Raw genomic sequence first — 27631 nt, forward strand, 5'->3', positions numbered from 1 at the left:
ACACACACAAAATACCAATATCAGGAATGGACATGAGAGCTATCTATATAGTATATTCATAATTTCTTTGCCACTTCTACCTTAAAGCATTGGTGCCTCATCTCCTTTTAATATGAATCAGATTTGAGACCTTGCTTCTAACAAACAGAATAAAACAGAAATAAATGTGTAACTTTAGAGGCTGGGAGAGAAAAAGCAAGGTGCAGCTTTCTGCTTAACTTCTCTATCAGTCACTCAGGGGGAAGACAGCTGCCCTGTTGTGATGACAGTCAAACAACACTATGAGAGGTCCACATGTGAGGAACTGAGGCCTCTATCAATAGCAGTAAAAAACTGAGGCCTCTAATCTATAACTAGTCAAGGCTATGGTTTTTTCATACATCCACATGTATGGATGTGAAAGTTGGACTGTGAAGAAAGCTGAGCGCCGAAGAATTGATGCTTTTGAATTATGGTGCTAAAGAAGACTCTTGAGAGTCCCTTGGACTGCAAGGAGATCCAACCAGTCCATTCTGAAGGAGATCAGTCCTCGTGTTCTTTGGAAGGAATGATGCTAAAGCTGAAACTCCAATATTTTGGCCACTTCATGCAAAGAGTTGGCTCATTGGAAAAAACTCTGATGCTGGGAGGGATTGGGGGCAGGAGGAGAAGGGGACGACAGAGGATGAGATGGCTGCATGGCATCACTGACTGGATGGACATGAGTGTGGGTGAACTCCGGGAGTTGGTGATGGACAGGGAGGCCTGGCATGCTACGATTCATGGAGTCGCAAAGAGTCCGACACGACTGAGCGACTGCACTGAACTGAACTGAATCTATAGCTGTGTGAATAAACAAACTTGGCAGCAAAATTTTCTAGCTCTAGTCAAGTTTTTAGATAACAGACATCCTGGCCAACATCTTCACTGCAATCTCAGGAGAAACACTGATCCAAGATCATCCAGCTGCTCTGCTGCTAAGTCACTTCAGCCATGTCCAACTCTGTGCAACCCCGTAGATGGCAGCCCACTAGGCTCCCCCACCCCTAGGATTCTCCAGGCAAGAACACTGGAGTGGGGTGCCATTTCCTTCTCCAATGAATGAAAGTGAAAGTGAGGTAGCTCAGTCGTGTCTGACTCTTCGAGACCCCATGGACCGCAGCCTACCAGGCTCCTCCGTCCATGGGATTTTCCAGGCAAGAGTACTGGAGTAGGGTGCCATAGCCTTCTCTGTCATCCAGCTGAGTCATTGATCCACAAAAATTCCTTATCCACAGAAAAGGTGAGATAATTTAATGTCTGTTGTTTTAAAGCACTAAGGTGTGGAACAGTCATATACAGCAAAAGGCAACCAAAATAGGGAGCATCATTACAGATCCCAAAGCCATTAAAAGGATAATAAGAAAATATCATAAACTTTTAAACCAATAAATTCAAAAATCTAGATGAAAATCTTCAAAGGAAACAAACTACCAAAGCTTACTCAAGGGGAGATAAAGAATCTGATAACAGAGAAAACACCTTTTAATCACACACAGATCACCCACAAATAAATAAAATCTTATTTTTACAATCATCACTGTTTATTCACAATGCAATAAAACCAGAAATAGCAAATTAAAATGAAAAAAAAAAATTCCATGAGAAAAATTTTAGATCTTCTATTAAATAACTCCCAGGTGCAGGGGAACTACAAATTAAAATTAAGTTCTAAAAAATAAAACATACATGTTAGCATCTACAGGATACCTTTAAAACGGTAATGAGGGGAAAACGCAGATTGTTAAAAACACATCAAGAAAAATATTCTCTCACTGGCCAAATCTGGAATAATTTAAACATCAAATAGGAAAGAAAGGATTATAATCCATTAGATAAATTACTTTTTAAATCCATAAGCCTGATATAAATAAATGGTAAAGGGAAAGTCACTCTATCACAGAACGCCAATTAATAAATATAGAAGAAAATCATCATTGGGAAACATCAATTAACTGACTGGAACAAGAGTCAATGGCTGCTACAATGGAGGTGGTGGGGAGGGAAAAGAGTTTGATGTCTCAAAGTAGCTTCCTCTAAGTCCTTAATAATTACAAGAGGAAAATCTGGCAGATGCCACCTTAAACCTGTGATTAGAGATAACATCATCAATAATGAGACCTGCTGACATCCCACTCCCTAAAAAGGATACGATATTCTTTCTGTGGCATGTGTGTCAGAACTGCATAACCTGAATTTAACGATGAGGAAAAGAGTCAAATCTAAATTGAGGGACATTCTACCTAATGACCAGCCTGTACCCCAAAAATGTCAAGTTCATGGAAAACAAAGGAAGACTAAGGAACTACTCCAGATTAAAGAGACAGGACAACTAAATATAATGTGACATTTTACATCAGATGGTTAGGGGCTGGGAAGGGGTATAAAAAACATAACTGGCAACAGTAAAAAAAATCTGAATTTGGACTCCAGATTAGATAATGGTATTATATGATGATAAAATTTCCTGATTTTGATAATGGTACTGAGGCTATGTTATGGGTGTGTCCTTGTCATGAAATACACACTTAAGTATTTAGGAATACAGGAGCACTGTGTCTGCAACTTAATCTCAAACTGTTCAGGGAAATAATGTGTGTACACACCCACCCACATACACAGACTCAGAATAAATCAAATGACACAAATAGAAAATAGTGAATCTCCTCACATGTATACACAAATTTTTCCTACATCCTTGCTATTTTTCTGTAAATTTGAAATTATACACAAGACAAACATTTTTAGAAAAACCATGCTTCACCAAAACAATGTTAAATAAGATCTTCAGGTTAGGAGTTCAACAAGCTGCTTAAGCCAAGTAAAATGAAAATTGTAGCTATAAGCAAGGATCCTAATAAAATTTCATCTAATCTGACTACTGATGGCTACATGTTTTCTAAGAAGCTTCAGCAGATACAAGCAATATCTCTTCAACTTTTCTAAATGTTGTGAAAGTTTTCAACTCGGTAATTCAAGACCAATACTTCCAACTGGGGAAGGAAAAGGTGGATTAACTTTATTCCAGAAGTAACAACGAAATTTAACCTTTCGTGATGAAAACTACTTTCTGTGATGGTCACAATGAATTTGAAAACAAATGAAGTTCAAGTGTGTGGTCTATAATCTTTTCTTAATCTTGGGGTCGCAAAGAGTCGGACACGACTGAGCGACTGAACTGAACTACAGCTAATATTCTTAGGAATAGGTAAAATCTTCATTTAGCATGTGAATTTAAATAATTCACTCAATATTCTTGATTGTGTTTTGAGGAAACTTCGAAACATGTGGTAATTGCTAGAACATGGCCCCTATCCTCAAAAAAATACGTGCGCTAGTTGGGGAGAGGGCCAATTTGTCCAGAAAGCAAAGTCGATACTCAGAATTCTAACCTAAGGTAGCTTAGTAGAGGAGGAAAACCTACGAGTGGCATTAGATATACTGAGTTTAAAGGAGTCTGTTGCAATCAAGGACAAGTAACTTAATCCCCCCCAATTCCCCATGCCGTGATTTACTCAACAATAAAACGAGAAAAGTTTTTTCTGCTTCAAAAGACTGAGGATTAGGCGAGATATTGTAGCTGGAAAGCGCTTTGTAAACTTCAAAGCCCTACACGTGTTTACTATGTGTAATAAACTCTACAAGAGAGGCCACCTGGAATCGGCAAAGGTAATTCGGTTGTCATGCTGCTGCTGCTGCTGCTAAGTCGCTTTAGTCGTGTCCGACTCTGTGCGACCCCATAGACGGCAGCCCAGCAGGCTTCCCCATCCCTGGGATTCTCCAGGCAAGAACACTGGAGTGGGTTGCCATTTCCTTCTCCAATGCATGAAAGTGAAAAGTGAAAGTGAAGTCGCTCAGTCGGGTCTGACTTCTAGACCCCATGGACTGCAGCCTACCAGGCTCCTCCGTCCATGGGATTTTCCAGGCAAGAGTACTGGAGTGGGGTGCATTGCCTTCTCCGCGGTTGTCGTGAGTTCCTACAAAATACCGCAACTGGATGTGCTCTGGTACACTGGATTTGGCAGAGAGCTAAAATGAGGTTCTCCCCAAAAATGTTCTTTCTGCAGGAAATACCAATATAATGAGAGAGCGCAGACACCCCTCTGAATGGCCTCCAACCTTCGCGGGGCTGGGCGAATGTTAACTATCGCGGCAAGCAAAAACTGACCAATTTTTTCAAAACGTGAAACGTGCGACCAACGCTAACTTAGGAGCCGGGCAGAGAGGGGCGGGGACGAGGGGGCGTGGCCCGCAGCCGGTTTCCCCCCCGCCCCCAACGCTCCACTCTCCTCGCGCGCGCGGAACTCTTGGCGTCTCCTGTAGGCGGTTACCCCGGCCCAGGAGTGCAAACGGCGGCGAGGAACGGATTTCCAGCAACAGCCCACAATTCTCAAACTTCTACTCTCCGAGGAGCCCTCGCGGGCCACCCTTCTCAAAAACCGCAAGTCCGATTCCCCTAACCCTTCAGGTCACAGACTTCCACCGCCCGGGCTGCGCCGCCGAAGGAAAGCTCTCCGAACGAAAGAGCATCAGCCGGGCGAATACCTGAGCCGAAATGAAGCCTTCATACACGGTTTTCGACCGGTTCTGGGGCAGAAAGAGCGGAAACTGGCGCAGCAGGGTCGCTTCCGTCTCCGCCATAGCTCGCGGTCCGTGGCAACGTTGGGGTACTGGCGGCCGCTGGTCCCGCACATGCGCAGTCTTGCCTGCGCCTTGGGCTCCGAGAGACGTACATCGGCGCGTTTGGCGGGAAGTCTCGAGCTTTCCCTGGGCAAAAATCAAGGTCCGGTGGTAGTCGGGATGCCTGGGCTCAGCTCCAGCCAGAGTAAATTCGGCTCAGCAGGAGGCAGCATTGAACCCAACGCGAGGCAGGAGGAAAGATTGTTTTCTGAACCTGACCGAACCTGATCATACTAGCTTTGATTGTCCCAAGAACCGTGTTGGATGTTTATGTTAATACAGACTCAAGGCTCAACACCAGGCTCCTGGTGCGTTACACTTGCGAATATCTAAGGCAAAACAGGAGGGGAAATTGCTAATGGACTTGAGGAACCGAATTTAATTTTTAACAACCCTTTCTATGTGCCATGCTAAGCCACTTAAGTCGTGCCACTTAAGTAGGACCAACACAAAGATTATGTGACCCTATGGACTGTGGCCAGCCAGGCTTCTCTGTCCCTGGGATTCTCCAGGCAAGGATACTGGTATATATATTTCTAACTCAGGAATGGTACTTATCCATTCCTTTTTTTTTTTTTTTACTAAGGGGTGATTAATTAAGGAACTTAATATTTACTGCACATTTGATTTCAATCAGTATTCAATGCAATATTCAATATTGCAATCAATACAATCAATATTCAGTCAATTCATATTCAATATTGTATTTTTGAACCCTTGTATTTTCCAAACGTCATTGCAATAGGCTACAGGTTGTGCAAAAATGAGTAAGATTCACACCCAATCGTTTTGATTGCCCTCAAAATCGGATGACACTTTTTCAAGACTCTCAGTTTGACAAGAATTATAAGTTTTCTGGATGCTTAGAGAAAAACAAGAATGTTAGCAATGTAAATATAAATTACTCTAAAGCAGTGGCTTTCCAAAGATCCTGGATCCATTCGCATAACCTGGGAAATTTTACATCACCTTTACAGAAAGGCAAATTCTCACCCCTCTGTCTCAGACCTGCTGCTGCTGCTGCTAAGTCGCTTCAGTCATGTCCAACTCTGTGCGACCCCATAGACGGCAGCCCACCAGGCTCCACCATCCTTGGGGTTCTCCAGGCAAGAACACTGGAGTGGGTTGCCATTTCCTTCTCCAATGCATGAAAATGAAAAGTGAAAGTGAAGTCGCTCAGTCGTGTCTTACTCTTCTCGACCCCATGGACTGCAGCCTACCAGGCTCCTCCATCCAATGGGATTTTCCAGGCTAGAGTACTGGAGTGGGATGCCATTGCCTTCTCCTGTCTCAGACCTAGGGAGTCCCAAACTCTGAGACTGACGCCCAATCATCTGTGTTACAACAAGCCCTCGAGGTACTATGTTGCAAAGGCTAAAGTTAGACAATCTCCCCAGAGGCATGGCATGCCTCCACTCAAGTTATGCAATTCGTTTATTAAAGATGACAGGCTACAAGTTTTGTGAGGGGCATAAAGTGAAGGTCGTTAAAACAGTAGGACCAACACAAAGATTATAAACACGTATAGACACTGCCTTCAAGGACTTATGAGTTAAAACACTTGCTGTTACCAAGGATTTCCCTGATGGTCCAGTGGCTGAGACTACTCCCTCCCATTGCAGGGTTAGGGTTAGGTTCAATCCGGATTTCTGATCAGGGAGCTAGATCCCACATGCTTCAACTAAGGCCCAGAGCAGCCAAATAAGTAAATAAATAATTTTTTTTTAATTGGCTGTTTCCAGTGTTTCAAACTTGTCCACCACCCCCACTACCAGTTCCCCATGGAACTTCGCCCCTTCCTTCAAGGCTTTCTGAACTGCTACCTCTTTTTAGAAACCTTTTCTTAATTGATGAAAATTATTGCTTTCACTAATCACTTGCTATATTTCTTGGTACATTGTTGGTGTTCATTAACTATTTACTAGAATGTTAATTAATATCCAGCAGTTCTATATGCCGGAGAAGGCAATGGCAACCCACTCCAGTACTCTTGCCTGGAAAATCCCATGGACGGAGGCGCCTGGTAGGCTGCAGTCCATGGGGTTACTAGGAGTCAGACACGATTGAGCGACTTGACTTTCACTTTTCACTTTCACGAATTGGAGAAGGAAATTGCAACCCACTCCAGTGTTCTTACCTGGAGAATCCCAGGGACGGGGGAGCCCTGTGGGCTGCCATCTATGCGGTCCCACAGTCAGACACGACTGAAGTGACTTAGCAGCAGCAGCAGCAACAGCAGCAGTCCTATAGGCAGATTACAAATAAGTCTTGTGACAATTCAGAAGAATTAAGGAACTTTTCACAAGATATTTAAGTTGGTTTCCATTTATTATATCATAATAATCATAATAGTGCTGCATAGCAATATTATAGACTTTATCTGATTTATTTAAATTATACTAAAACTAGCATGTGTAAAGTACTTTCATATTATATTCATATTTTGTGATAGTGTTCTTTCAGTTCAGTTCAGTCTCTCAGTTGTGTCCGACTCTTTGCGACCCCATGAATCGCAGCACGCCAGGCCTTCCTGTCCATCACCAACTCCCGGAGTTCACCCAGACCCACGTCCATCGAGTCACTGATGCCATCCAGCCATCTCATCCTCTGTCGTCCCCTTCTCCTCCTGCCCCCAAACCCTCCCAGCATCAGAGTCTTTTCCAATGAGTCAACTCTTTGCATGAGGTGGCCAAAGTACTGGAGTTTCAGCTTCAGCATCATAGTGTCTGTTTTGTATAAGAGTAAACTGAGATTTAATGATATTAAATAAGTTGTTTAATATAGTAACTTACTGACTTGTATAATGATTAAATTCCAGTGTTCTAAATTTTAGATTCAATAAAATTTCTATTAAATCAGCACAGATGCACTGCCCATCATGAAACTCAGAGGAAGTTAATCTAAAGTTGTTAATGACTCATGCTAGCTGTGGGGTTTCAGGTTTTAATTTTGAGAGTTGATAATGGATTTACAAAAATACTATATTTCTTCTGAATATAATCATAACATTTTCTACCTACAATCCTCATATGTGAGAAAATATCCTAAGAACATTTTGTCCAACAGGTTCATTAGAAACTAAAGTTTTTCCATTAAAGCAGCCTTGGAGAGTTTATACTACAACACCCTCATTTCACAGATTAGAGAAATGAAGTCCAGAAAATGTACTGTCCTAAGTTATTATATTTTATTTATTAAGTTCAGGTCAGGTCAGTTCAGTAGCTCAGTCTTGTCTGAGTCATTGCAACACCATGAATCACAGCACGCCAGCCCTCCCTGTCCAGCCAATTCCCAGAGTTCACCCAGACTCGTGTCCATCGAGTCAGTGATGCCGTCCAGCCATCTCATCCTCTGTTGTCCCCTTCTCCTCCTGCCCCCAATCCCTCCCAGCATCAGGGTATTTTCCAATGAGTCAACTCTTAGCATAAGGTGGCCAAAGTATTGGAGTTTCAGCTTCTGCATCAGTCCTTCCAAAGAACACCCAGGACTGATCTCCTTTACAATGCACTGAATAGGATCTCCCTGCAGTCCAAAGGACTCTAAGAGTCTTCTCCAACACCACAGTTCAAAAGCATCAATTCTTCGGTGCTCAGCTTTCTTCACAGTCCAACTTTCACATCCATACATGACCACTGTAAAAACCATAGCCTTGCCTAGACAGACGTTTGTTGGCAAAGTAATGTCTCTGCTTTTGAATATGCTATCTAGGTTGGTCATAACTTTCCTTCCAAGGAGTAAGTGTCTTTTAATTTCATGGCTGCAATCACCATCTGCAGTGCTTTTGGAGCCCCCCAAAATAAAGTCTGACACTGTTTCCACTGTTTCCCCATCCATTTCCCATGAAGTGATGGGACCAGATGCCATGATCTTCGTTTTCTGAATGTTGAGCTTTAAGCCAACTTTTTCGCTCTCCTCTTTCACTTTCAAGAGGCTTTTTAGTTCTTCTTCACTTTCTGCCATAAGGGTGGTATCATCTGCCTGTCTGAGGTTATTGATATTTCTCCCAGCAATCTTGATTCCAGCTTGTGCTTCCTCCAGCCCAGCATTTCTCATGATGTACTCTGCATATAAGTTAAATAAGCAGGGTGACAATATACAGCCTTGATGTGCTCCTTTTCCTATTTGGAACCAGTCTGTTGTTCCATGTCCAGTTCTAACTGTTGCTTCCTGACCTGCATATAGGTTTCTCAAGAGGCAGGTCAGGTGGTCTGGTATTCACATCTCTTTCAGAATTTTCCACAGTTTATTGTGGTCCACACAGTCAAAGGCTTTGGCATAGTCAATAAAGCAGAAGTAGATGTTTTTCTGGAACTCGATTCCTTTTTCCATGATCCAGCAGATGTTGGCAATTTGGTCTCCGGTTCCTCTGCCTTCTCTAAAACCAGCTTGAACGTCTGGAAGTTCACGTATTGCTGAAGCCTGGCTTGGAGAATTTTGAGCATTACTTTACTAGCGTGTGAGATGAGTGCATTTGTGCGGTAGTTTGAGCATTCTTTGGCATTGCCTTTCTTTGGGACTGGAATGAAAACTGACCTTTTCCAGGCCTGTGGCCACTGCTGAGTTTTCCAAATTTGCTGGCATATTGAGTGCAGCACTTTTACAGGATCATCTTCCAGAATTTGAAATAGCTCAACTGGAATTCCATCACCTCCACTAGCTTTGTTCGTAGTGATGCTTTCTAGGGCCCACTTGACTTCACATTCCAGGATGTCTGGCTCTAGGTCAGTGATCACACCATCGTGATTATCTTGGTCGTGAAGATCTTTTTTGTACGGTTCTTCTGTGTATTCTTGCCACCTCTTCTTAATATCTTCTGCTTCTGTTAGGTCCATACCATTTCTCTCCTTTATCGAGCCCACCTTTGCATGAAATGTTCCCTTGGTATCTCTAATTTTCTTGAAGAGATATCTAGTCTTTCCCATTCTGTTGTTTTCCTCTATTTGTTTGCATTGATCACTGAGGAAGGCTTTCTTATGTCTCCTTGCTATTCTTTGGAGCTCTTCATTCAGATGCATGTATCTTTCCTTTTCTCCTTTGCTTTTCGCTTCTCTTCTTTTCACAGCTATTTGTAAGGCCTCCCCAGAGAGCCATTTTGCTATTTTGCATTTCTTTTCCACAGGGATGGTCTTGATTCCTGTCTCCTGTATAATGTCAAGAACCTCCATCCATAGTTCATCAGGCATTCTGTCTATCAGATCTAGTCCCTTAAATCTATTTCTCACTTCCACTGTATAATCATAAGGAATTTCATTTAGGTCATACCTGAATGGTCTACTGGTTTTCCCTACTTTCTTCAATTTAAGTCTGAATTTGGCAATAAGGAGTTCATGATCTGAGCCACAGTCAGCTCCTGGTCTTGTTTTTGCTGACTGTATAGGGCTTCTCCATCTTTGGCTGCAAAGAATATAATCAATCTGATTTTGATGTTGACCATCTGGTGATGTCCATGTGTAGAGTCTTCTCTTGTGTTGTTGGAAGAGGGTGTTTGCTATGACCAGTGCGTTCCTTTGGCAATACTCTATTAGTCTTTGCCCTGCTTCATTCCGTACCCAAGGCCAAATTTGCCTGTTACCCCAGGTGTTTCTTGATTTCCTAGTTTTGCATTCCAGTTCCCTATAATGAAAAGGACATCTTTTTTGGGTGTTAGTTCTAAAAGGTCTTGTAGGTCTTCATAGAACCATTCAACTTCAGCTTTTTCAGCTTACTGGTTTGGCATAGACTTGGATTACTGCGATATTGAATGATTTGCCTTGGAAACAAACAGAGATCATTCTATCGTTTTGGAGACTGTATCCAAGTACTGCATTTTGGACTCTTTTGTTGACCATGATGGCTATTCCATTTCTTCTAAGGGATTCCTGCACACAGTAATAGATATAATGGTCATCTGAGTTAAATTCACCCATTCCAGTCCATTTTAGTTTGCTGATTCCTAGAATGCCAACGTTCACTCTTGCCATCTCCTATTTCACTACTTTCAATTTGCCTTGATTTATGGACCTAACATTCCAGGTTCCTATGCAATATTGGTCTTTACAGCATCGGACCTTGCTTTTATCACCAGTCCCATCCACAACTGGGTATTGTTTTTGCTTTGGCTGCATCCCTTCATTCTTTCTGGATTTATTTTTCCACTGATCTCCCGTAGCATATTGGGCACCTACTGACCTGGGGAGTTTCTCTTTCAGTATCCTATCTTTTTGCCTTTTCATACTGTTCATAGGGTTCTCAAGACAAGAATACTCAAGTGGTTTGCCATTCCCTTCTCCAGTGAACCACATTCTGTCAGACCTCTCCACCATGACCCACCCATCTTGGGTGGACCCACACGGCATGGCTTAGTTTCATTGAGTTAGACAAGGCTGTGGTCCTGTGTGATTAGATTGACTAGTTTTCTGTGATTATGGTTTGTGTGTCTGCCCTCTGATGCCTCAAGTAACACCTATCGTCTTTTGTTTCTCTTACCTTGAATGTGGGGTATGATATAGCCCAGTCTAAAACAGCCACCCTCAAATTCACAGGGTATACTCAGTATGTTTAAAAATCAGAAAGACAGTGAATTATCACTCTAACAAACTTCACACAGACCCTCATCAAAGTTCAGGCTCTTCAAGATGTCTAGGCATGACTTCTTTTACATCATGCTTAGTAGGTAAGTCGTGCCCAACTCTTTGCGACCCCAAGGACTATAGCCCTCCGGGTTACTTTGTCCATGGAATTTCCCAGACAAGAATAATGGAGTGGGTTGTGACTTCTTATATATTCTGCTGCAAGAGTTAGTAGTTAAATGCTATTTCTTGGGGAAGAACTATATGTCCTAACATAGAAAAAATCTGAAAACATTCTCATGACTGAAAAGTACAAGTTCCAGAATAACATGTTTACTACTATACCATTTATGTTTAAATAAACTCACAGTGTGTTTTTAGCAATGGTTACTTTTGGGGCAAGAGATAGGAGACAAGGAATGGGGGTGCCTGGGGAGACTTTCACCTTATCTGTAATATTTAAAAAACCTTTAAAATTTTAAGTTAAAATTTTGTCTTAAGTTTTAAGCAGAAGATATTAAGAATACACAGAAGAACTATACAAAAAAGATCTTCACGACCTAGATAATCACGAAGGTGTGATCACTCCCACTCACCTAGAGCTGGACATCCTGGCATGTGAAGTCACGTGGGCCTTAGGAAGCATCACTACGAACAAAGCTAGTGGAGGTGATGGAATTCCAGTTGAGCTATTTCAAATCCTAAAAGATTATGCTGTGAAAGTGCTGCACTCAATATGTCAGCAAATTTGGAACACTCAGCAGTGGCCACAGGCCTGCAAAAGTTCAGTTTTCATTTCAATCCCAAATAATGCTCAAACTACAGCACAATTGCACTCATCTCACACGCTAGTAAAGTAATGCTCAAAATTCTCCAAGCCAGGCTTCAGCAATATGTGAACCATGAACTTCCAGATGTTCAATCTGGTTTTAGAAAAGGCAGAGTAACCAGAGATCAAATTGCCAACATCTGCTGGATCATCTAAAAAGCAAGAAAGTTCCATAAAAACATCTATTTCTGCTTTATTGACTATGCCAAAGCCTTTGACTGTGTGGATCACAATAAACTGTGGAAAATTCTGAAAGACATGTGAATACCAGACCACCTGACCTGCCTCTTGAGAAACATGTATGCAGGTCAGGAAGCAAAAGTTAGAACTGGACATGGAACAACAGACTGGTTCCAAATAGGAAAAGGAGTACGTCAAGGCTGTATATTGTCACCCTGCTTATTTAACTTATTTGTAGAGTACATCATGAGAAATACTGGGCTGGAAGAAGCACAAGCTGGAATCTAGATTGCCGGGAGAAATATCAATAACCTCAGATATGCAGATGACACCACCCTTATGGCAGAAAGTGAAGAACTAAAAAGCCTCTTGATGAAAGTGAAAGAAGAGAGTGAAAAAGTTGGCTTAAAGCTCAACATTCAGAAAACTAACATCATGACATCCTGTCCTATCACTTCATGGCAAATAGATGGGGAAACAGTGGCAGACTATTTTTGGGGGCTCCAAAATCATTGCAGATGGTGATTGCAGCCATGAAATTAAAAGATGCTTACTCCTTGGAAGGAAAGTTATGACCAACCTAGATAGCATATTCAAAAGCAGAGACATTACTTTGCCAACAAAGGTTCGTCTAGTCAAGGCTATGGTTTTCCCAGTGGTCATGTATGGATGTGAAAGTTGGACTGTGAAGAAAGCTGAGCGCCGAAGAATTGATGCTTTTGAACTGTGGTGTTGGAGAAGACTCTTGAGAGTCCCTTGGACTGCAAGGAGATCCAACCAGTGCATCCTAAAGAAGACCAGTCCTGGGTGTTCATTTCAGGGACTGATGTTGAAGCTGAAACTGCAGTACTTTGGCCACCTGATGTGGAGAGTTGACTCATTTGAAAAGACCCCAATGCTGCAAAAGTTTGAGGGCAGGAGGAGAAGGGGATGACAGAGAATGAGATGGCTGGATGGCATCACTGACACAATGGACATGGGTTTGGGTGGACTCAGGGAGTTGGTGATGGACACGGAAGCCTGGCGTACTGCAGTTCATGGGGTTGCAAAGAATTGGACAGGACTGAGCAACTGAACTGAACTGAACTTTAAGTACTTGTACCATTCTAATTCGGGTCTAACACTATTTTATTGCCCAAATTTTCAGCTTTGTCCCACGTGTTTCTTCTCCCAGTTCCTATCAATATAGAAGTAGGCTGCCAACCATTGACATTAGTGAGAATAATATGGGAGAGTTTGCTTGAGATTATTGAAGAAAGTAAGAATGTTGGTAAATGCCAACATTAAGGAAGAATGGGGTAGAGCAGCCATGTGGAAGAGCCCTCTAGGTTGTTGGCAAAGATGATGGAGTAGAAAGACCCTGAGTTTATATCCTCCCATGGGCACACAAAAATGACATGTATTTACAGAGCGATTTCCTACTAGAACAACCTGAAAACTAGCAGAAAAGCATTTCCATAGCTAAACATATAAGGAACCACCGTGAGACAGGTGGAGGGATATACTCATGTATTAATACACACATACCCTGGGTCAATAGATATCACTCATAAATAGGAAGATAATCACAACTGCAGAGTTCTCTATAAGGAACAAGTGGTCCAAGTCCCACATTGAGCTCCTCAGCCCAGGAGTCCTGACCTGAGAACATGAAACCCCAAAACATCTGCCATTGAAAGCCAACAGGGCATGCATAGGGAAGTGCCAGAGGACTGCAGGGAAATAGAGACTCTGCTCTTAAAAGGTGGACACAGATTCTCACAGGCTCCAAGTTCCTGCACAAAGGCAGTAATTTGAAAGGATCCTATCAGACACATTTGCTGATCTTGGATAGGCTTTCAGAGAGGCAAGAGTCAACTGGGATTTGCCCTGGGGACACTGATGCTGGTGAGAGCATTTGAGGGAGTATGTTCTACCACAAGGATGCTGATGCTGGCAAGCACCATTTTGGAGTCCTTCCTCTAGCCTGTTAGTGCCAAAACCTTATGCATCCACCAGTGAGTCACTGTCAGTCCTCAGACCCCCTGGTTCAAGATGTCAGCTGTGCAGAGACCCATCCCTGCCCACCAGCAAGCAAGCAGCTACCACATAAGGCAGCACACTGGCAGCCAGATAGGCTTAAGGTTGGCACTGCTTACCATTGTGCTCACAGTTTTTGGCCCCACCACAAGAGAAGGGGGCCACACAGCCCACACAAATGGGGCACCTCTGAAGCACAGGGGACACCTCTAGTAAAAATGGAGTGAGCTTTTGGGCCGCATAAAACCTCTCCAACATGAGTCCATTTCTCTAAGATCAGGAGAAATAAACACAGAAAATCAGGTAAAATGAGGAGAGACAGGAATGTGTTTAAAACAAAAAAACAATACTTCAGAAGAACTAAATGAAGATAAGCAATACACCCAATAAGAAGTCCAAGGGAATGATTATAAATATGCTTAATGGATGAACATTGATCTTTATAATCATAAATCAAGAATGGATGAACTCAGTGAAAAAATAAGCAAAAAGTTCAAAAATATAAAGAAGAACTAAACAGAGCAGAGGAACACAATAACAAATAAATAATACATTAGAAAGACTCAACAGTAGATTAGATGATACAAAGGAATGGATTTGACAATCACTGAACTAGAAAATAGGGTAGTGGAAATTGTCCCAGCTGAACAGAAAAAAGGAAAAAGAATTTTTTAAAAGGAGGATAGTTTAAGAGACCTCTGGGATTGTGTCAATCTACAGATTCAATGCAATCTCTATCAAATATACCAATGGCATTTCTCATAGAACTAAAACAAATAATTCTAAAATATGTGTGGAACATAAAAGACCCTGAGTAGCCAAAACAATGTTGAGGAAGAATAACAAATCTGGAAGTATAATGCACCCTGATTTTTAAATATACTACAAGGCTACAGTAATCAAAACAGTATAGTGCCAGCACGAAAACAGACACATGGATCAATGGAACAGAATCAGATCAGATCAGATCAGATCAGTCGCTCAGTCGTGTCCACTCTTTGCGACCCCATGAATTGCAGCACACCAGGCCTCCCTGTCCATCACCAACTCCCGGAGTTCACTCAGACTCACGTCCATCGAGTCAGTGATGCCATCCAGCCATCTCATCCTCTGTCGTCCCCTTCTCTCCCAGCATCAGAGTCTTTTCCAATGAGTCAACTCTTCGCATGAGGTGGCCAAAGTACTGGAGTTTCACCTTTAGCATCATTCCTTCCAAAGAAATTCCAGGGCTGATCTCCTTCAGAATGGACTGGTTGGATCTCCTTGCAGTCCAAGGGACTCTCAAGAGTCTTCTCCAACACCACAGTTCAAAAGCATCAATTCTTCGGCGCTCAGCCTTCTTCACAGTCCAACTCTCACATCTATACATGGCCACAGGAAAAACCATAGCCTTGACTAGATGAACCTTTGTTGGCAGAGCCTGAAATAAACTCATACATATATGGTCAATTAATCTATGACAAAGGAGGCAAGAAAATGCGATGGAGAAAAGACAGCCCTCTTCAAAAATGGTGTTGGAAAAACTAGACAGCTTCATGAGAAAGTATCAAACTGTGCTACTCTTTCACACCATGAATAGAAATAAATTCAAAATGGATTAAAGTCTTACTTGTGAGAGCTAAGGCTATATAACACCTAGAAGGAAATGTAGACAGTAAATTCTTTGATATTGGTCTTAGAAACATTTGTTTTATATGTCTCTTCGGGCAAGGGAAACAAAACCAAAAATAAACAAATGGGACTACATCAAACAAAAGCTTTTACACCGTGAGGGGAAACTATCAGCAACCTTATTAGGCCACCTAGTGAATGGGAGGAGATATTTGCAAACAGTACATCCAATAAGGGTTTAACATCCAAAATACAAAAAGAACATATACAACTCAACATCAAAACAACAAAAACAAACAACCCAATTAGAAAATGGACAGAGGCCTGAACTGACATTTTCCTAAAGAAAATAAACAAATGTCCAACAGACCATGAAAAAATACTCAATGAAAAACCAAAGGAGGGCAAAAAAAGTGCACACAAAGAGAAGATCCACAAAGTCCTCACTTTTATTCTGGAAAACTGAAGTTGAGAAATAAAAGGGGGTGAGAGGGGATGGGCTTCCCAGGTGGTGCTGGTGGTAAAGAATCTTTCTGCCAATGCAGGAAACATAGACTGGAATTTGATCCCTGGGTTGGGAAGATCCCAACTCCAGAATTACCACTCCAGTATTCTTGCCTTGAGAATCCCCTTGGATAGAGGAGCCTGGAAATGTATACTCCATAGGGTCACACAGAGTCAGACAAAACTGAAGTGACTTAGCAGGCACGACTTGAGGGAACAGTTGTGATCTTTTTATTGTTGTTCAGTCGCTCAGCTGTGTCTGACTCTTTGTGATCTGGGTTCTCAATTATGGTTTTTGAGAAAAGAGAAAGGCAAAGGAGAAAAGGAAACATATATCCATCTGAATGCAGAGTTCCAAAGAACAGCAAGGAGAGAGAAGAAAGCCTTCCTAAGGGATCAGTGCAAATAAATAGAAGGAAAAAATAGAATGGGAAAGACTAGAGATACTTTCGAGAAAATTAGAGATACCAATGGAGTATTTCATGCAAAGATGGACACAATAAAGGACAGAAATGGTATGAAACAAACAGAAGCAGAAAATAATTAAGAAGAGGTGGCAAGAATACACAAAAAAAACTATACAAAAAATATCTTCATGACCCAGAAAACCATCATGGTGTGATCACTCACCTAGAGCCAGACATACTAGAATGTGAAGTCAAGTGAGCCTTAGGAAGCATCACTACGAACAAAGATAGTGGAAGTCATGGAATTCCAGTTGAGCTATTTCAAATCCCAAAAGATGATTCTGTGAAAGTGCTGCATTCAATATGCCAGCAAATTTGGAAACCACAGCAAAGGCCACAGGTTTGGAAAAGGTCAGTTTTCATTCCAATCCCACAGAAAGGCAATGCCAAAGAAAGTTCAAACTACCACACAATTGCACTCATCTTACACGCTAGCAAAGTAATACTCAAAATTCACCAAGCTAAGCTTCAAGCCTACATGAACGGAGAACTTCCAGATGTTCCAGCTGGATTTAGATAAGGCAGAGGAACCAGAGATTAAATTGCCAGCATCCATTGGATCATAGAAAAAGCAAAAGAATCCCAGAAAAACATCTACTGCTTCTTTGACTACACCAAAGCTTTTATCTGTGTGGATCACAACAAACTGGAAAATTCTTCAAGAGATGGGAATACCACACCACATTACCGGCCTCCTAAGAAGCCTGTATGCAGGTCAAGAAGCAACAGTTAGAACTGGTGATGGATGAACAGACTGGTTCCAAATTGGGAAAGGAATATGTCTAGGCTGTATGTTGTCACCCTGCTTATTTAACTTATATGCAGTGTACATCATGAGAAATGCTGGACTGGATGAAGCACAAGTTAGAATCAAGATTACCTGGAGAAATATCAATAACCTCAGATATGCAGATGACACCACCCTTAAGGTAGAAAGCGAAGAGGAACTAAAGAGCCTCTTCATGAAAGTGAAAGAGAGTGGAAAAGTTGGCTTAAAACTCAACATTAAAAAAATGAAGATCATGGCATACTGTCCCATGGCTTCATGGCAAATAGATGGGGAAACAATGGAAACAGTGACAAGCTTTATTTTCTTGGGCTCCAAAATCACTGCAGATGGTGAGTGCATTCTTGAAATTAAAAAAACGCTTGCTCCTTGGAAGAAAAGCAATGACCAAACGACAGCATATTAAAAAGCAGACATTACTTTGCTGACAAAGGTCTGTCTAGTAAAAGCTATGGTTTTTCCAGTAATCATGTATGGATGTGAGTTGGACCATAAATAAAGCTGAGCAGTGAAGAATTGATGCTTTTGAACTGTGGTGTTGGAGAAGACTCTTGAGAGTCCCTTGGACTGCAAGGAGATCTAACCAGCCAATCCTAAACAAAAATCAGTCATGAATATTCATTGGAAGGACTGATGCTGAAGCTGAAACTCCAATACTTTGGCCACCTGATGCGAAGAACTGACTCATTTGAAAAGACCCTGATGCTTGGAAAGATTGAAGGCAGGAGGAGAAGGAGATGACAGAGGATGAGATGGTTGGATGGCATCACCGACTCAATGGACATGAGTTTGAGCAAGCTCCGGGAGTTGGTGATGGACAGGGAGGTCTGGTGTGCTGAAGTTCATGAGGTCCCAAGGACTCGGACATGACCGAGTAACTGAACTGAACTGAATCATATTAAATTATTTTAATACACAGGTGTGCAGGTTTATCCTCAACTAGTGTTTCTCAATGTTTCGTCCTTGGACCTGCATCCCTTGGGAACATGTCATTCCAGACCTGTTGAATCTCTTAAATCTGGGAGACAAGCTCAACGGTGATTAACAAATTTATTTTTTCACATTCGATTCTGATGCAAGCTGAAGTTTGAAACCATTATCCTGGACTTAGTGAATCTACATTTTACATATGAATCTATTGTGCAGCTGACACGTCCGAGGTCAGGGACGGTGGCTGAGAGGAGCTACTTCACACCCGAGGTCAGCGGCAGCAGCTGAGAGGAGCTACCCCATGTCCAAGGTAAGGAGCAGTGGCTGTGCTTTCCTGGAGCAGCCGTGAAGAGATACCCCACATCCAAGGTAAGAGAAACCAAGTAAGATGGTAGGCACTGAGAGAGGGTATCAGAGGGCAGACAGACTGAAACCACAATCACAGAAAACCAGCCAATCTGATCACACTGACCACAGCCTTGTCTCACTCAATGAAACTAAACCATGCCGTGTGGGGCCATCCAAGATGCACGGGTCATGATGGAGAGGTCTGACAGAATGTGGTCTACTGGAGAAGAGAATGGCAAACCATTTCAGCGTTCTTGCCTTGAGAACCCCATGAACAGTATGAAAAGGCAAAAAGATAGGATACTGAAAGAGAAACTCCCCAGGTTGGTAGGTGCCCAATATGCTACTGGAGACCAGTGGAGAAATAACTCCAGAAAGAATAAAGGCAAGGAGCCAAAACAAAAACAATACCCAGTTGTGGATGGGACTGGTGATAGAAGCAAGGTTTGATGCTCTAAGGAGCAATATTGCATAGGAATGTGGAATGTTAGGTCCATGAATCAAGGCAAATTGGAAGTGGTCAAACAGGAGATGGCAAGAGTGAACATTGACATTCTAGGAATCAGTGAACTAAGATGGACTGGAATGGGTGAATTTAACTCACATGACCATTATATCTACTACTGTGGGCAAGAAACCCTTAAAAGAAATGGAGTGGCCATCATGGTCAACAAAGAGTCCAAAATGCAGGATTTGGATGCAATCTCCAAAACGACAGAATGATCTCTGTTCGTTTCCAAGGCAAACCATTCAATATCACAGTAATCCAAGTCAATGCCCTGACCAATAACGCTGAAGAAGCTGAAGATGAACAGTTCTATGAAGACCTACAAGACCTTCTACAGCTAACTCCCAAAAAAGATGTCCTTTTAATATAGGGCACTGGAATGCCAAAGTAGGAAGTCAAGAAACACCTTGGATAACAGGCAAATTTGGCCTTGGAGTACAGAAGGAAGCAGGGTAAAGGCTAAGAGAACACACTGGTCATAGCAAACACTATCTTCCAACAACACAAGAGAAGACTCTACACATGGACATCACCAGATGGTCAACACTGAAATCAGATTGATTATACTCTTTGCAGCCAAAGATGGAGAAGGTCTATATGGGCAGCAAAAACAAGACTGTGAGCTGACTGTGGCTCAGATCATGAACTCCTTATTGCCAAATTCAGACTTATATTGAAGAAAATGTGGAAAACCACTAGACCATTCACGTATGACCTAAATCAAATCCCTTATGACTATACAGTGGAAGTGAGAAATAGATTTAAGGAACTAGATCTGAAATACAGAGTGCTTGATGAACTATGGACGGAGGTTCGTGACATTGAACAGGAGACAGGAATCAAGACCATCCCCGAGAAAAAGAAATGCAAAAGAGCAAAATGACTGTCTCAAGAGGCCTTACAAATAGCTGTGAAAAGAAGGGAAGTGAAAAGCAAAGAAGAAAAGCAAAGATATACCCATTTGAATGCAGAGTTCCAAAGAATAGCAAGGAGAGATCAGAAAGCCTTCCTCAGCGATCAGTGCAAAGAAATAGAGGAAAACAACAGAATGGGAAAGACTAGAGATCTCTTCAAGAAAATTAGAGATACCAAGGGATCATTTCATGCAAAGATGGGCTTGATAAAGGGCAGAAATGGTAGGGACCTAACAGAAAAAGAAGCTATTAAGAAGAAGTGGCAAGAATACACAGAAGAGCTGTACAAAAAAGATCTTCACGACCCAGATAATCATGAAGGTATGACCACTCACTCACCTAGAGCCAGACATCCTGGAATATGAAGTCAAGTGGGCCTTAGAAAGCATCACTACGAACAAAGCTAGTGGAGGTAATGGAATTCCAGTTGAGCTCTTTCAAGTCCTAAAAGATGATGCTGTGAAAGTGTTGCATTCAACATGGCAGCAAATTTGGAAAACTCAGCAGTGGCCACAGGACTGGAAAAGGTCCGTTTTCATTCCAGTCCCAAAGAAAGGCAAAGCCAAAGAATGCTCAAACTACCACACAATTGCACTCATCTCACACGCTAGTAAAGTAATGCTCAAAATTCTCCAAGCCAGGCTTCAGCAATACGTGAATCGTGAACTTCCAGATTTCAAGGTGGATTTAGAAAAGGCAGAGGAACCAGAGATCAAATCGCCAACATCCATTGGATCATGGAAAAAGCAAGAGAGTTCCAGAAAAATATCTATTTCTGCTTTATTATCTATGCCAAAGGCTTTGACTGTGTGGATCACAATAAACTGTGGAAAATTCTGAAAGAGATGGGAATACCAGACCACCTGACTTGCCTCTTGAGAAACCTGTATGCAGGTCAAGAAGCAACGGTTAGAACTGGACATAGAATAACAGACTGGTTCCAAATAGGAAAAGGAGTTCGTCAAGGCTGTATATTGTCACCCTGTTAATTTAACTTATATGCAGAGTACATCATGAGAAACCCTGTACTGGAAGAAGCACAATTGGAATCTAGATTGCTGGGAGAAATATCAATAACTTCAGATATGCAGATGACACCACCCTTATGGCAGAAAGTAAAGAGGAACTCAAAAGCCTCTTGATGAAAGTGAAAGTGGAGAGTGAGAAAGTTGGCTTAAAACTCAACATTCAGAAAACGAAGATCATGGCATCTGGTCCCATCTCTTCATGGGAAATAGATGGGGAAAAGTGTCAGACTTTATTTTTCTGGGCTCCAAAATCACTACAGATGGTGAGTGCAGCCATGAAATTAAAAGACGCTTACTCCTTGGAAGGAAAGTTATGACCAACCTAGATAGCATATTCAAAAGCAGAGACATTACTTTGCCAACAAATGTCTGTCTAGGCAAGGCTCTGGTTTTTCCTGTGGTCATGTATGGATGTGAGAGTTGGACTGTGAAGAAAGCTGAGCGCCGAAGAATTGATGCTTTTGAACTGTGGTGTTGGAGAAGACTCTTGAGAGTCCCTTGGACTGCAAGGAGATCCAACCAGTCCATCCTAAAGGAAATCAGTCCTGGGTATTCACTGGAAGGACTGATGTTGAAGCTGAAACTCCAGTACCCTGGCCACGTGATGCAAAGTACAGACTCATTTGAAAAGACCCTGATGCTGGGAAAGGTTGAGGGCAGGAGGAGAAGGGGACGACAAGGGATGAGATGTTTGGATGACATCACTGACTCAACGGACATGGCTTTGGGTAGACTCCGGTAGTTGGTGATGGACAGGGAGACCTGGCATGCTGTGGTTCGTGGGGTCGCAAAGAGTCGGACACGACTGAGAGACTGAACTATTGTGCAGCCAGTTGAAGTCACTGCACTAATCAAACAAATAATTGTTCAGACAGATGTTTTACAGTTCCACACTCACAGTTAGCTGGCTACACAGTTAAGGCTTAGAGGATATTAGCTAAAGAAGAAAACATAGTTTGTTAGTGTCAAACCAATATTTAAATGACCCTCTTCATACAGAGATAATTTTAATAATTATAACAGAAATATATAGAAACATACATATTTTAAAGGTGAAAGATTCGTCCCAACTTGGGTCTGATATCAATATTAGGGAGCTGAAACTTTCTTGGCTTTTTTCTCATGGTCCCAAAATCACTGCCAGAACTCTTGACATCATTAGATGGAAGGGCCATGAGAGCTTTCCCAGAGGCCTGTTTGAACAATCTTACATCAGATTGGCCATCTTATATGCAAAAGGTCTGGAAAGTACAGTTTTTCAGCTAACACATTGCTTAGAATTCTGTTAGAATAAAAGAGAGAATGGTTGAGATGAACCATTTCTCATTTTTGCAACACTGTGAATCCTCCAACAACAAAAACGATTTGAATTTTGTGTGTGTTTGTGTGTGCTAAATAGGTTTCAGTCATGTCCGACTTTTTCCGACCCTATGGACTGTAGCCCGCCAGGCTCCTCTGTCCATGGGGATTCTCTAAGCAAGAACACTGGAGTGGGTTGCCATGCCCTTCTCCTGGGGATCTTCCCAACCCAGGGATAAAACCTGAGTCTCTTAGTTCTCCTGCATTGGCAGGCAGGTTCTTTACCACTAGCGCTGCCTGGGTAGCCTGATTTGAACTTTACCGGCTTCTAATTTTTAATGAAATGCATACTTCATACAACAAACTTTCAGCCTGAAGGTCCATTATAAATAAGTGTATTTCCAAAGATCTAACAGTATGTTTTCCTGTATTTTTTAAAATTTTATAAGTTGATTTTTCAAAAGAATACTAAAATTAATTTATATCTTATTTACTAACTGAATATCAGTTAAGAAGCAATACAGAACTTCATTTTTGTAAATTTATGTGTGAACTATACAGTAATGAAATATGCTACACATAGAATAAAAGAACTATGAAAGTATATTATATGGTGTGGTTCATGCTATTCCTTTAAAGACTCCTTTGATAGAATAGGATTTACTAAAATAGTAATTTGGTTTCTAGTTAATGTTGCTTGCTTTATTAGCAGACAAATAGAGTAAATAAAGTAACCTGAATTATCTGTAATGTGAAAATAGCTAATTTTACAAAACTCTGAGAAATAACAAAACTAAATTAGAATCACCCTAAAATTCATAAGTGATTTTACACATAAGTCATTTCAAACTAAAATAATTTCAACTGTCTTAATAAAAAAAATAGTAATACTTTATTCTTCAAAATCTTAATATTCAAAATCATCAATGTTAGCAGATCTATGGGGAAGCCTAGAATGATATATTTCTGACAGTAGGTATAATTTGCAAACTGTTTCTAAAAAGAAACTTACTTATATGTAGCAAGAACCATAAAATTATTTTCTTTTGAGCAAGTACCATTTATGGGAGTATATCCTAAGAAAATAACTTTTAAAAGTTTATAGAACTAGGAGATGACCTAATGTCCAGTAAGTTGGAAATGGTTGTTATATAAAACAATAGAATGTCTAAAGGTCATTAAAATTGCATATATATGTGTGTTTGGGTATACAATTGTTGTTGTTTAGTTACTAAATCATGTGGGTCTCTTTTGTGACCACATAGTCTGTAGCTCCCAGGCTCCTCTGTCTGTGGAATTTCCCTGACAAGAATACTGGAGTGGGTTGCCATTTCCTTTTGCAGGGGATCTTCCTGACCCAGGGATCAAACCCATGTCTCCTGCATTGACAAGCGGATTCTTTACCACCTAGCCACCAGGTAAACCCATGTAGAGAATATTAGTATATAAAAAGTGTATATGAAATCCCAGTATATCAAAGAGCAAATCAGTGTCAAGAGAAAAAGAAGGAACTTGCATAATTAGTTGATATTTTAAAAATAAAAGATTCTTCATTTTTCTTTGTGAAGTCAGTTACTTAACAGTACCATAAAATTTTTTAAAAGAAGGTATTAGCAAATATTTTTATAAATGTAAATATTATCAGGTATAAAGTCATCTATCAAGTTGGAGGAAACATAGTATAATGAAAAGAGAGTCAAGAAACTTCAAAGGCTTGCTTTTGTATAAATCACATAATGATCTCTAAGGTCCTTTGCAATTCTGAAAGTGGATTTGTAAGAAATGAATGGGTTAAAAAATAAAACCTACACACACAGTCAAATATGGGTTATCTGAATAATAAACCTGAAAAAAACTTTAAAAATCTTATTCATATTGTGAATTATCTGCCTAATTAAGAATATGTTTCTGAAATCTAAAGTAGAATACTGAAATTGGATGTTTTTACTATTTTGTCAACAATTAAGAAGATAATTTTGCATATTTTCAGGTGGACAATAAATGCTTTCAGGAAATGATGAAAAGTTATGAACCAATTATTGCAACAGGGGGTGAAGTTCATGTTCAGTCTAGACTGAGCTGCAACAAAGAGTTATAGCAAAACATCTTTACATAGTAATTATTTTATTTGATGAATTAAGAATTCGCCAAATCCTTAAGATGATCATGTTCAAATTACACACATAAACCTTATCAGGGCAGATGTAGATAATTTCCCCATTTGTAGGTGCTTATCATTCAGAAATGATTATATAGCATCGTTCCAAAATACGGGGTAATTATATATGCTGCTAAGTCGCTTCAGTCGTGTCCAACTCTGTGCGACCCCATAGACAGCTGCCCACCAGGCTCCGCCATCCCTGGGATTCTCCAGACAAGAACACTGGAGTGGGTTGCCATTTCCTTCTCCAATTATATATATATATATATATTATTTCAAAATGACAAAAACATTTTAAGTAACTTCAAAATCCTCTCAAGTATATATATAAAATTGTTTCTTGTAAAATAGTTAAAACCTTCAAATAGTCCATCTGAAGAAGATTCATTTTAATGTGATTTTTCTTTATAGCCTAAAAAAGGTACAAAAGAAAGGACATTGTGAAAGCGAAAAGGCACAAAGGAAAAGGTGTCACATGTTGAGGTTGGTGAAGTCAAAGTTTTAAAGCTGGGACTTCACATGAAAACCTGACTGACAAGAGATGAAATCATACAAATTTGTAGAACTCTTTAGATTATTATTCACAAGACTTATAGATTAATATAAGTATACTTACAGCTCTGTACTGTAAATGTACTTTGTACATTTCTTATAAATTGTAATAGTGTAGAAGTATTTTCTGTATTTAAAATTTGTTCAGTATTTTGAAAAGTATCTTCTGTTACTTTACTGTGCATGATTTGGTGGAAGTCACCACTGAAATTATTCTCTCTTCCTCGGCTGTCCTGATACTCTGAAAAATAGATGCAAACTCAGAAGAATATAAAAATTGACAGCAAAGAAATTCATCCAACAACCATAAAGCCCTACAGATAACCCCTCTGCCAGAATAGTCTTAAATAGCTTTAGTTAGTTAAATTTCAACTAACCTCATTTCAGTCAAATACAACTTTATATGCTGTATAGAATATATTGAGCTAAAGCCCATAGTCCTTCAGCCATCTAAATGAAGCTATGCCCATGTCAAATGTGACTATCCATTTTTATCCATGAAAAATGGATAAAAATGAATCTGTGTAGAGGCAGAAGCCACAGAAATCACTGGACTTGATAAGCAGAATCAAAACCCAATCAAAACCCAGAAAATTTTCCTTCTGTCAGAGTAGGGGCTCCTTACAGTACCTAACTTGCAAGATTTCCTAAACTCTATGAACACAGTTATCTTCTATTATCTTCTATTCCCTTTGCCAAATGAGTAAATTTAATATATTTACCTGTCCCTGCTTCACCACTGTGTTTTGTGTGTGTGTGTGTGTGTGTGTGTGTGTTGAAGTGGCAAGGGGTGGTGGCAGTGACTGAGAAATCTAACTCCAGATTCTAATAGAGAAGTTATATACCACTGAGAGATCCTGGAATTTGAGATGACTGCAATGACAGATGAAACTTTGGGTGTTCCCTTGGGGGAGGTGATGAATATGCCTTTTGCTTGAGAAGAGGAAGGATATTTGGTGATCAGAAGAGCAAACTATATCGGAGACCACTGAGGACTCACCAAACCCATTTCCTCTTTCTCCTGGGCCTGTAACTAAACATTTCCAGTCCCTTTTGCTATTTGACGTGGCCAAGTGACTGAGTTGTAGTCAATGGAACCTTCTATGCATGATTCAACATTCTATTTTCCTGTCCACTGGCTTGAATCAAAGGATTCTGAAGCCCTCAGGAATGATGGAGGCATGAGGTAGAAAGAAGCTGTATCTGAAATGTCTTCCAATTGACTTCATATGGAAGAGAAATAAACCATGTTATAGTTAAGGCACTGAAATTGTGGGGTTCATTTGTTACACTAGCATGTAGCACACGTTATTCTAATACAGTGGAGAGCAAATCGCTATGGTATTTAGATTTCATTTCATCATTTAAAGGAGTACAGCAAGAGCTATATTGTAAAAAGTCCAACATTTATAACATGCTAAAATTATATCTCAGGATCTATTTAAACATAATGAAAATTTTTAGATGTCAGAAATATGTGCAATTAAAAATTTTAATCTGGGTAATATTTGAGTTGAAAATATGAAGACCACTTCTCTGAAACTCCACTATTTTTCTTCACTTAACTTCTGTGATAAAGCCCAGGTGATATTATGTAGAGTAAGAATCTACACTTAAACACATTCAACAAATCTGAAATACCTATCCTGGAATAAACAACCATAAACCATTTTATCTATTTATCAAATATTTTTTCTGCTAAACTTCTATTTGAAACATTTTATCAGCTTCTTCTTACTGGGGAATAATAAAATTGAATATCTTTAAGAATAGCTAGCACTACAGATTAGTAACAAATTCATCCTAAATTTCAGTAACAATTTATTGTACATAAATGTGTTCTTACATTTTTTTTTTTTACCTCTAATGGCAATAATTCTGGACATTTAAAAATATCATGAGGAAAAAAGTCATTAAAAGGTGAAAAGTTTTTCAAGAATAAGGTCTTAAGCTTTGAGGAAAAAATAAATTTTAAACCAGCTTTTAAAATCTTTCAAATAGCAGTTGTAATGTATGATTCCAATGGACAAAAAATGTTAGCATATTTTTACTCTTCAAGAAATCTGGTAAAAGACTTGTGTCAAAAATAACAATTTTTCTCATGATGTAGTCAGACAATTTTGCATGTGTCTTGATATATTTGGTTCTTTATCAAAACATTTTGAAATCAGCATTGTTTTGCTGTTCTAATGGTTATAAAGATTATTTTGTATGCAATGTTTTAACATCAACATTAACTTAATGGCAG

At 40.3% G+C, this 27631-nt stretch overlaps 1 protein-coding gene across 6 annotated transcripts in view; it reads right to left on the reverse strand.

Annotated features, from left to right (window-relative positions):
* The window catches only part of FANCL (FA complementation group L), an 89283-nt gene extending 84535 nt beyond the window's left edge, over positions 1-4748 (reverse strand). Inside the window, exon 1 of one of the 6 annotated variants that reach the window (XM_070798703.1) lies at positions 4564-4748. In XM_070798703.1, the coding sequence (XP_070654804.1) occupies positions 4564-4659 (96 nt within the window). In that variant the 5' untranslated portion in view covers positions 4660-4748. Of the gene's footprint in view, positions 1-4186; positions 4247-4563 lie in introns of those variants that run through there. The other 5 variants (XM_070798704.1, XM_070798702.1, XM_019970195.2 and 2 more) reach the window with 5 other exon arrangements.
* Positions 4749-27631: the final 22883 nt, after the last annotated feature.

This window comes from Bos indicus, chromosome 11 (genome assembly GCF_029378745.1).
Source record: "Bos indicus isolate NIAB-ARS_2022 breed Sahiwal x Tharparkar chromosome 11, NIAB-ARS_B.indTharparkar_mat_pri_1.0, whole genome shotgun sequence".
In the NCBI taxonomy this organism is placed as follows: domain Eukaryota; kingdom Metazoa; phylum Chordata; class Mammalia; order Artiodactyla; family Bovidae; genus Bos; species Bos indicus.